Consider the following 11606-nt stretch of genomic DNA (forward strand, 5'->3'; position numbering starts at 1 on the left):
CACACACACACACACACACACACACACACACACACACACACACACACACACACACTCTAGCAGTGCTGCTCTTATCCTGGTTTCTCTCGGTGTGATTCAGATCCGCTGGCTGCTGGAGGATGAGATCGTCTCTGCTCTGCGTCACTCTCGGGTCATCGGCCCGGCCACGCTGCAGAAAGTGGCGGAGCACGTTTTACGCTCCAGCGGTCGACCGCACTGTCACTGTGAGGAAGTCCCGCTTCAGTTTGTCTTTGGGCCTGAACAGTCGCTGGAAAAATTCAAAGAGGCAAGAAGAACAAACAGGATTTAAACTTGAGACAAAAAGTTTCTCCAGGAATGTTCCACAAAAACATGTCTGCACATATTTGTATGAGAACATGATAGGAGTTAATTAACGAATCTTTAATTTGCATATGTGCCTACAGGCTGATTCACAGGCATGCACAGAGGTTTGTTATTTCTGTATAGATGGATGTATGAATATAAAGGACAACGTTTGTTTATCTTGCAGGAGTTTCGTAGGATGTCTTTCTCTGGCTATGTGTTAAATGGAGAACAGGCCGGCTTCTACTATATGTCTCTGAGCAGACTGCATCCTCAGAGGATCCGAGAGACCGAGAGGCTGTCTGAGAGCACTGCATCCCCCCCACAACACCCTGCTGCCGCCACCATATCCTGCAGTGCTGCAGCTCAGGCGGAGACCACGACGCTCGAGAGCGAAGCAGAAGCTCAGGCCGACAGTGAGGTTAGATACATCAGTGACTGTGATGTGCAGAGGAGGGAAAATACAGCAGATCAGCCTTCATCTGTCCAGCTGTGCATTCAGTTTGTTTTTATGTTATTATTGACATCAGCATAAATCCATGATCAGAAATAAATCAGGTTAAATTTTAAGACGTGTAGTTGGTAGAGTTTATCTGCAGGAGTTTATCAGACAGAATGACTCTAACTTTTACTTGAACTCTGTGCAGAGTGAGGACAGGAAGCCAGCCAGTGTTGCTGCTGATGCTCTCAGTGACACGACTCCGGACGCTGGTGAATCAGTTGCAGCCTTGAAGCCTGAAGCAGATGACTCTGTTAGCATGGTTGGGGACAGAGGTCAGCCCAGTACCCCCCAGCTGCAGGCAGAGAGCTGCACAGAGGCCAGCTCACCCCCAAAGACCCCCTCGAGTGTCAGCCTGGCTGAGTCCGTGCAGTCGGCCTCTCACAGTGAGTTTCACATTCATACCTGTTAAGTTTGCTTGTTTCACTGTTTTGTTGCACGTGTGTCATCATCATGTCCAGTGATGATAAAACACCTTACATTTGTACTTTAGAAGTTGGTCAGTAAAAAAAGAAACTTCATATAAAAGATAAATATAATGCATAATAAATCTTAATAAATACAAGTGTTAAAAAAATAAAGTCCGTGTAAAAGTAAAATGTGAAGATATTGTAACAGTAACCGATTCTTTCAGCGTGGTGCACCGTTCAGGTTTCAGCTCTGTAGTTTAACCTGCGTAGAACAGAGACGCGCTCCACTATCACTTCTTGTTTTCTCTCCTCAGGTGGCGGCAAACTCAGGCCGAGTCGAGTCCAGAGTGTCGTCTCCAGCCAAGGCAGCCTGGACTCAGACATGCAGGGTAAGTGCTGCACAAAGCTGAGTGAGAGGCTCCCTGTGGGGGAGAGTCATAGAAACACCTGCAGTCTGAAAGGTTCAAAGTGTCTGCTTTACAGAGTCTTATTTCTTATGTTATAGACAATTCATGTCAATGCGTCTTCAGAAGAATGGTGGAACATGTTAAATACAGACGTAATGCTGTGTTGACAGGTTATGATGGTGGCAGCAGCGACTCTGAGTGTGAGAGCCCCACCCTGGATGAACAGGAGTGCCAGGCCCGGCTTATGCCAGACTTCTGGCTCATTGTTAAGATCCACCAGGACAGAGTGACGGTGTACTCCCACTCCAGGTCAGAGTCATTTAGTGATTCCCATTTTTCATTCATTTAGTAACAAGTGACCTAAAAACAACTATACAGGTTTTAATTGAAGCAACTGTAACAAGTTTTCAAAGAAGCCCCTGTTTAAGGATCCGTTTTTATTTTTATAGACATGAAAAATCAGAACCGTTTAAAGCAGGGGTGTCCGACTCCAGGCCTCGAGGGCCGGTGTCCTGCAGGTTTTAGATCTCACCCCGGGTCAGCACACCTGAATCACATGAGTTCATTACCAGGCCTCTGGGGAACTTCACGACCAGGGCTCTAGAGTGCCACCAATTTGGTTGCAAATGCGAGCAAATCTTTCAGTGGTGCGACTAAAAGAAAATATTTGGTTGCACCTGTGCGACCAACTGTTCAGGTAGCAAAAAAAAAATCTGCAACCTTCCCTGTGGTCAACAACAGACACACATTATGCCCCTATCGTGGACTAAACCAATCAGAGATAGTCAGGGGCGGGACCTCTCTGATTGGCCGTGGTCCAGTTGAAAGTGCAGGTGGAAGTGGGAGGTGAGTAGCTTGAATAAAGCGATATCAATTCATTAAATCCTGAATAGACTTTTAACTGTGTTTTGCCAGAAACGCCAGATTCTCAGATTAAAGCTCACAAAACCATTTCAACAACAACCAAACAGCAGATGAGAGCAGGTACACGGACTCCACACAAAGACGTAAACACAGACCGACGCATCAGAATCAGCTTTGTCTTTCTCGGCTTTCTCACCCGACGGCCCGTAGACGGACACGCTGTCGGAGCTCAGCGATCCTGATGCGTCCGGTCCGCGCTGTGATTACGTCTTTTTGCGCTGATTCTGAGCTGCAGGTTTTGTCTCTCCAACCAAAATTCACAGAGCCAGCAGCAACAGAAGCAGCAAACTGCGCTTCACATTTGATCAATGTCGTCATGAATTTTGCTGTTTTGCTTCCACGACTATTAAAATCACATCCATGCACAGCTAGCTCTCTCTCTCTCTCTCTGTACTTCAGGAACAGTTCCCGTCTCCAATCTCTGTTTTCTGTATTATTCATTCACTTATTTACCCACCAGTCTGTTTACATCGCTGTGGCTGCTGTCTGTTTCTTTTTCACTTAAATGTCCTCGGACAAGAAAGCCTGTTTTCTGTTGTTCAGTACTGAAGAAATTTAAACTTTATATGCAGAACATTGTAGAATATTTTTAAGGTTATCTGCTATAAAAAGCCAGACCAGGAAAATCTCCTTCATGTTTTTCTGTTTTATTCTCAGTTACTTTCACACAAAGGCCTCTGCTGTGATGTTCACAATGCTGATGAAGTCAGTGCTGATAAATGATCAGAGTTATAATATTTCTGACTGTCTGAGGCTAAGTTGAATCGAATCGTGACTTTGAAAACAGGAATCGAATGGATTATAGAAATCAGTGATGATACGCAGCCCTAGTGAGCAGCCTAGGCACGACAGAAGTGGATGTAGCTGTAATAGGAAAAGAACTATTGCTAACTTTTCTGTTAAGGCCTGATGCTTCTGACATTCATAGCCAGCTCTGACACGGTGTCATCAATCTTTGAATGCTGAAAAAGCACAGTGTATCCAGAAAAACACATTATATTATGTAAATTATTATAAAATATGTGTGCGCCTAACTTTTGTGCCGGTACGCCTAACTTTAAAAAGTTAGGCGTACCGGTACGCCCATGGCAAAAAGTTAGTCTAGAGCCCTGACGACATGCTGAGGAAGTAATTTAGCCGTTTAAATCAGCTGTGATGGATCACATCTAAAACCTGCAGGACGCCGGCCCTCGAGGCCTGGAGCTGGACAGTCCTGACTTGCAGAGAGGTAGACGTTGATAAGTCAGATTGCACTTCTCTTTTTTCACATTTGTGCACTCAGATATTAAATGCATTATTCATTTGCAACACAATTTTTACTACACAAGCTTCTCATTTTTCGTTTTTAGTGGTAATAGTTTTTTGACCTGGCTGCTCAAAGATTTGCTTTAAACCTCTCTGAGAAGCGGAGAGATTAAACTCATGTAATATTTTTCATGGTTTATAAACATGAACTCTGTGAATAGCTTTGCTCTGACTTTCTGTGACTTCTTCCAGACTAAGTCCAGACTGGTAACCAGTTATTCTTAATTGAAACACTCACCTTATTATTGCATGTTGTTACTGTAACTTCTAGTATGTGCTTCGTGACCATGAAAGGATTTGATCCATGAAACATCACAGTGCTAAAAGATTTACTTCCAGTTATTTGAAGTTCTTCTTGTTTAACAGTACAGTCTGTTTGTAGGTCATGTTGTCAGGTGTAATGGTATTTCTGGATGGCTCCCAGTTATCAGCTCTGTAGCTCTTGTAACCTTTGTGGCTCTTCCGGTTTCTGTCATATCAAAGTCGAGTTTGGATCAGAAGGTAGTGATGGCGGTCTCGGTCGATGCATGTACGCTTGGAAAAACCTGGAAAATGTTCCAACAGTCGACTGATATATACTACGGTGTCCAACTCGCCATTAATGGGAGGTCGCCAGATGTTATCTTTACGAGGGAAAGTCTATCAAATACAAATGTTGTTTTCCTTTGACTCTTTCTTATTTTTCATTTTTCTTTTAGTCAAACGTTTTTCCTTTCTGACACTAGAAGCACTAAAAACAAGTCTGAGCTTACTTTCATAACTTTGATCACGGCTGTTCATCCTTTGGGTGTGTTGTGTCGTTACAGATGCTTCAGTGAGGGAAAAGAGGTCGGCACCGAGGAGCTGGAGAAGAAGGAGGAAGAGCAGGAGTTGCCTGAATGCTTACAGCTGCATCAAATGGTGGTCAGGAAGATCGGAGAAATGTGCAGAGTTGTGAATCAGGTAGTTACTGCAGCACCCGAAGCTGCGTCTCTTTCATTGTTTGTAGCAGCATAATGTCCTCGTAAGTGGACATCAGGCCCTTGTAGAGCAAAATTGAGTATTTTAGTCTAAATAACCCAAAATGTGATGTCCACATATGTGGACGCAGGTCCTAGGAGGTTAATTGCTGGATCATTTTCAGACATTTAAGAGGATCGAAACTTGCATTTTCAGTCTACTGCTCGGTGTTTGCACACTCTGTGCTTTTGTAGCGTATGCTGCTCCAGGACCTGCACGACAGCCATCTGTGTAACAAGCTGCTGGTGGCTGAGAGTGAGGAAGACATCTGGAAGAGTGAGCCTCACTGCAGGCAGAGGCTCAACACCGCTGATGGTGAGTGAGAACAAGCTGCAGGTAGTTTTACAGTGTTTTATATTAACGCTGGGATTCCTCACAAAGGGTTTCAGAGCCTATAAGACATTTGCAGTCTTCTGTCATGTTGCACTATAATGTCGCCTCTTTGCAGTTAGTCCTCTGCAAATAAAGTTGTAAATATTGGTATTTCTCTAACCACAGACTACAGCACAGAGGAGAGCTACCAGGCCAGAGATTATCTGGCTGCTACCATGCAGTTTATCCCAGGGCACTTTGCCTGCGATGTGGTTTGGCGCACAATCATCCACATTCACCCCCGCCTCAAGATGGGACCCAACATGGGAGTGGCCAGAGGTGAGAGGAACGTGCTCGGCTTTAAACGCGTGCAGTCATTTCAGTTCAGTGTATGATAAATCTCTTCTTACTCCGAGGAGTCGCTGTGTAGGATTTAAATGGCTCCAAAGCAAAAACAGGATTTGTAATTCTGTTATTAAATGTGCACCTGTAGCTATGAATCCATGCATTTTAATTGGCTTTAACTGGGAACATGTGGGCTCTTTTTCATGGCTCACTGCCATATTTTCACTCGGGTTATGATCCAACTTTTTCAATTCCAGTATGATACTGAGGCCTGGACTAATCGTTGATACAGAGCAGTGACTCGAGTCACAGCAGCGACTGCTGTAACGTCCTGTTGGACGCTGGTTGTTGCAGTGGGCTGCAGTTGGGACTGTGGTTGTACCGAGTGTGTACTTGATGTGCAGTTCTCATATTTACATCAATTATGTGCTTATTAGAATCTTTCTCTGTTTCAATCCAGCGAAGATGATGTTCCTAAATCAGTGGATTTGTTCTGTAAACGTGGGTGTTTCTGTCTTCCTGTCGCAGCGATCCAGGCCCTGCGCTCTGTGTTGAATGCCTTCTGCGTGGTCAACAGGAAGAACATGTTTGTCTACCAGGAGCGTTCCACTAAATCAGTCTTCTACCTCAGGTTTGACTCTGTTACTTCTTTTCTTCTCCAGTGGGTCCAGTTTTGTCCCCAAAGTATTTTTCAGCATTTCACCCCCGATACTCAAAGAAAGTTCCCAGTATAAACTTCCCAGTATAAACTTTCCTCTATATTGCGAGAGCTTTGTGAAGATTGTTGTGACACGGCTCTCCTTGACTTTTTTCCATCTTGTTTGCTGGAAGCAAAAATCCACCCACAGATGTTCTTACAACAACAGTGTGGTGGAGGAGAAATCCGACTTCCTGGTAATTGAACTGCTGTCAAACAGGACATCGCAAGGAAACAATTTTGTGATGTTTGTGCCAGATGGAGGAGCTTCCAAATCGCAGTGTTCACTCTGAGGCTGGAGCCAGCGTTTCCTCTCATGCTTGCTGACGCAGTTCCCCGTTCACTTCACAGTGAAACACAGTCAGTTAACTTACTGTGTTGTGTTTAACTAAAGATTTGCTGGAGTTAAACACAACACTTTGTGTGCGTGTTTGTTTGATTCATAAGGTGGAGTCCACGGCATTGAAATGTGGGTTTTTGATGTATTTGGAAAAGAAAATATTTTATTTGCATAAGAACCGTCGTCAAGTGTTATAAATCGGGCCTGACAGGCATGCAGTCATTGTTCTTTACAAACCAGCAGTGTGTCATCCCAACATTAGCATCGAATCTTTTCTATTTAGTTTCTTTGTTTATTTAAGTCGCACATCCTCAGCAGTCGCTCTCCTTAGAACGGACCTTTGAGTTGAAGGGTTTGTCACTGGAGAAATAGCTGAGACAGTCACAGTGGTTCCATTTCAGTTATTATTCAGGACGTCTCTGGATGTGGTGCAGAGGGAAAGCACGAAGCATGTGCTGCTGCACACAGGTGATCAGCTGATGATCGTATCAGCTGTGTCATTGTGTGTTGTTCTGCAGGAAAAGCGCTAAAATCCCTTGTTTGAGAATAAAACAGGAAACAAACAACAGAATACGGAGTTTCATGTAAATCAGTCTGTGTGAATGTGTGTATTTATATAGATTATTGAGGTGATGTAGTGACGATAAAAACAGCGGCGGGACGTATGTAATGTTACACCTACACGTATTGATTGGAGCGTGAGTGATTAGAGCAGTTTATCTACACTCAAAGTGGCAGCACATCGGCGTTTCTCTGCACAGGCAAAGCAGAAAGTAAGTATTGTAATTTACCTCTAATGTGCTTCAGATATGCAGCATTTCTTTAACATCACTGAGAGTGAGTTTCAGATAGAATAGCCTGAGAAGCAGCAACAAATTGTGTGACATTTGTCGTCATGGTGCGGGCAGAGATGGTTCTCTCTTCTGAAATACATGATTATTACCAGCTCATCCAGAAAAACATCAACTTACAGAAGCACCTCCTCGTGCTCTTTCCAGACTCTGTGAAACGTCACTAACAGGGAAGTACTCCGACATGGACGGGAACCTCCACGTGCCTCGCTGCATCGGGCTCGCCAGGAGTCAAGAGCCTTCGATGTCCGAGGACTCTGTAGTAAGTGACCAAGTCTGTTCACCACTGACTGCAACCAGTAACAGATCATTTCACTGTGAGATGTGGGGACTGTGTGATGATGTAAGCCAGGATAGGCAAAGTTAGATGCAGGTTCCACACAAACGTCTACATCCTGAAACATTTAGAGTTTTTGTGTATATAAAACTCAAAGATGACGATAAGGTTTTTGTTCAGAGTCTTAGTCGGTTTGAGAGGTGCAGGCATGGGTGGAGAGTGGGCAGACAGGTAAGTATCAAGAGAGGCAAGGATCAGGAATGAGGCTGACAGTTTGCTGGCGGCCACACGGGGGGAAATTTACTGAACAAGGAAAATCTCCGATAATTGACTGGGAGCATAATTTGAGCCTAAATTGCTTTGACGACTGTAACGTTCTGGCAGAGTCGGTGTATGAGCTGGTCCTTAAATACTGCAGGGTGATGAGGTGGTAAAGCACAGGTGTGCCAAACCTGCCCACAGGCATGAACCTGAGCTGCAGAAGGAGAGAGGCAGAGTATGTGCCAGGCAGGGAAGGCTGGGACGGATCAAACGTATGAGACTGTTCAGCTTGATTTGAATCCCGTTTTTCACAGTTTATCTGTAGCACTATTCCCTTAATCTTATCAATGTGTCATTTTATGATGTGTTTCTGTTGGTTGGTGGACTTATGTTAAAACAGCAATTATGCCATTAAGATGATCTCGCTGGAATTTGTTCTCTCTGAGGGCCACAGGCTTAGTTTCCCAGACAGGGATTAAGTCTACTCCCGGACTAAGATCTACTCCCGGACTAAGATCTACTCTTAGAGTAAAAGTTTCACTTGTCAGACCACTAAAGCTGGACCATAGGTGCATCTACTGAAAATCTCGGATGAGTTTGAATCTCAGTGGTCAGGGGTCGAGCTTCATCAAAATGCAGTTGAGAAGAAGGTGAGATAGGCTTTTGAAATTGATACCATAGTTGTATCTACTGGGAGGCTGAAGGGTAGCACTGGTGGAGACCAGTATCTTCCTTTAATTTCCCACTCTTCTGTGAAATGCTTCAAGGACTTCCTCCCGATAATAAACAACAGTGTGTACATGAAGGTTTGTTGCTTAATTGGATTAATAAACCAGGGATGGATTTTAAGTCTTCTGGAAGTTTCCTGTAGTCAAAGGTCAGAGAATTCAGGCAAGTTTTAGTTCAGTGACTGCAATTCCAGGTCCGGTGGTTCTGTGCACCTTATCTGATGTTCTGAAAGGGAGATTATACCCGAGCCTGTCAGTCACTGGGTGCAGTCGATAAGGCAGGAAAGCAAGACGCTTTCAGCTGCGTTCCCTCAGATTCACTCACGGAAAGGCTGATGGACAGTTTTGGAAAGCACTCACATTAAGCAGCAGAAGTAAATCTCATCTTCCTCTCAGCATATTTCCAGAGGATCCTGTGCCCATGGAACGGGCAGAAAGGACAACGTGAAGCGAAGTATGAAGGACTGAATATTTGTTAGCACAAGCAGAGAGAGCAAACAGATGTCTATCAAAATATGAACATGCACACTGTTTACCAGATTAAGCACGGGGGAGGGTTTTGGTACATTGGCAGGAGGCACGAGCACATTTGATGCCAAGTCCATGTACGTATACCTCCCACAGAGATGCTCTGTCACACACAAATTAAAGGATACCGGTGTAATCTGCATTCAGGTTTGAAATCAGAGTACTGTTGCCAAATCTTTGATGTGTCTTTCAGGGCTCCAGGTCTTCTTTGGAGGGCTCTCGGCCAGTTGGACAAGTAGATAAGCACATCCTGCTGCTGGTGCATGGAGTGGGAAGTGCAGGTGAGAACTGGGAAACATCAGGGCTTGAGAATCATTTCCAAGTTGTAATAGTGCGTTCCAAATGAAGTCAGAATTATTTTCCCAGGCGGAAACGCCCTCTCAGCTCGGAAAGTTGGAGCAGCTCCACCAACACGAGTTAATAAAGTAAAAAGGCGGCAGTGAACGTAAACATCAGTAAAACTGTGAAACTTTTAATCTGTACAGTTCTTCACATCACAGGCTCTATCCACTAATGTGCTGTTTTATAGTAAGGAAAAGTATTGTGCTGTATTGATCGTAATGTACAAATTGCTCTACCTCGCTAGCAAGCCAAACAAATTCTGTTTTTCTTTGATTTTCTGATTTGGCCACGATAATGAAGCCAATTTGGGAGTGATGTCACTATGAGTAGCTGAGATTTCATATTTTCCAGGTGAGAAATAAAAGCGCTCATGTGCTAGATTGGACTAAAATGATCAGATGTCCACCGGACAGAGAATATGCTCGATGCAAATCTAAAGTAGTTTTCACCGAAGGTTTTTAATGCATAAAAAAAGCAGAAATCATCCATGTGATGGAGAATGCATATGGTTCAAAGGCTGCCTGCAGCAGTAATAGTGTCCTGCAGCCTTTGTGGTTCATTGTCAAACATTTCATTTTAATATTTGTGAAGAAGCAAGCCCAGCACAGTATCACCTCCTGTAGAATAATGTCATTAAAAGGCAGCAGCTTAATCTGCTCATCTTCATGTTTGTCTTAGAGACTAAAGCACTGAAACACAATCACCTCCTGATGGTGAACACAACTCCTGCACTGGTTTTAGTGGGACAATATTTAAATAACCATTACTTGAAAAGAATGAGGGGGAAAGCAAACCACAGAATCAAAGCAGCTGATGTCAAAGCCAATTCAGCTTTTACACCAATTAAATTACAAATTGGTGACTTAAAGCCTGACCTGCAGATCGCTGCTTCTCACACTATAGACACAGATGCTGCATCCAGACTCGTGAAATGGTAAACGGACGGTATTTCTATTTTCTCTTTTCTATACTTTTCGTCTTTGCTGAGAACTGAAAGCACTTCCTTACAACAAGACACACACACACAAACACTCGGTGCTTTATTTTGTCCACTTTAGGTGCTTTTTACCTGATGCGTGCACACACCCATCACACTCTGATGGTTGCATCAGGAGCATTTTGGGGTTTAGTATCTTGCCAAAAGGCCCAAAGGACTCTTTGTCATGTGGGTTCAGCTCGAACCTCTTCATCTTTAAGCAGAACGTAAGGATGCATTTGTAATGGTATTTCTAAATATATATATTTTATGCAACTATGTTGTAAACATAAGATAACATAAGGGTACACCACATACCCTGTGTCAGAAACAATGTTCCCTCTAATGTTTCGTGTGTCTGAGCGAACACACAAACTCCCTGAGCCGACACTTGGACCACTGTGAGCAACAGCAGACGTGTGCACTGTGGTCACGCCAGCATCCAAGTCACATGGTTATTAAAATAATCGAATTACAGCGTTTATGTTAGACGACTTTTAATTAACTGCTTCAGACCACTGACAATGAGAATTTAAAGAAGATCTTGTTGATGACCTGTGCAGCATGTTAACACTGATGGAAGGAAAAATAACTTGAACTTTTTATATATTTATAAAGCTCTGACTGTATTCTGAGTCTGTGGTCTGGGAGAGAGTCTGTAACTCTGTCTGCTAAATACAGTAAATAATGACCAATGCTGGGCAATTATTATATAGTTACTTCTTCAAAAAAGTTACTGAGTTATGCAAACAAGTTTTTTGCAGCTGTTTATCTAAAAATGCAGCCAAGACGTTTTTTAAACAAACATTTCAAACTATTTACAGAACAATCAGCTGTTCTGCATCAAATCTGATGCCACACAGATTATTTGTGCCGCTCCAAAAAATAACTTCTGTCCACTATGAGATGAAGGAGAACATCAGCCTGATACCTGCAGGCCTGACAGCAGCAGATGTGTCACAGCTGTAACACCTGCAACACTCAGCAGGCGCCTCATTGTTCTGACACACACAACACTACTGACTACACTACACACTAACTACATACTAACTACACAGTAACTACACACTAACTACACACT

At 43.6% G+C, this 11606-nt stretch overlaps 1 protein-coding gene across 9 annotated transcripts in view; it reads left to right on the top strand.

Annotated features, from left to right (window-relative positions):
• Positions 1 to 11606, top strand: part of szt2 (SZT2 subunit of KICSTOR complex) — a 108832-nt gene that overhangs the window by 26381 nt on the left and 70845 nt on the right. For all 9 annotated transcript variants that reach the window (XM_042222111.1, XM_042222131.1, XM_042222117.1 and 6 more), the window contains 11 exons: positions 101 to 286; positions 512 to 745; positions 972 to 1209; positions 1548 to 1622; positions 1811 to 1949; positions 4676 to 4811; positions 5063 to 5183; positions 5367 to 5519; positions 6054 to 6156; positions 7561 to 7675; positions 9401 to 9488. In XM_042222111.1, the coding sequence (XP_042078045.1) occupies positions 101 to 286; positions 512 to 745; positions 972 to 1209; positions 1548 to 1622; positions 1811 to 1949; positions 4676 to 4811; positions 5063 to 5183; positions 5367 to 5519; positions 6054 to 6156; positions 7561 to 7675; positions 9401 to 9488 (1588 nt within the window). The remainder of the gene's footprint in view (positions 1 to 100; positions 287 to 511; positions 746 to 971; positions 1210 to 1547; positions 1623 to 1810; positions 1950 to 4675; positions 4812 to 5062; positions 5184 to 5366; positions 5520 to 6053; positions 6157 to 7560; positions 7676 to 9400; positions 9489 to 11606) is intronic.

This window comes from Haplochromis burtoni, unplaced genomic scaffold, assembly GCF_018398535.1.
Source record: "Haplochromis burtoni strain Fernald_Lab_line unplaced genomic scaffold, NCSU_Asbu1 Contig_5, whole genome shotgun sequence".
NCBI lineage: Eukaryota > Metazoa > Chordata > Actinopteri > Cichliformes > Cichlidae > Haplochromis > Haplochromis burtoni.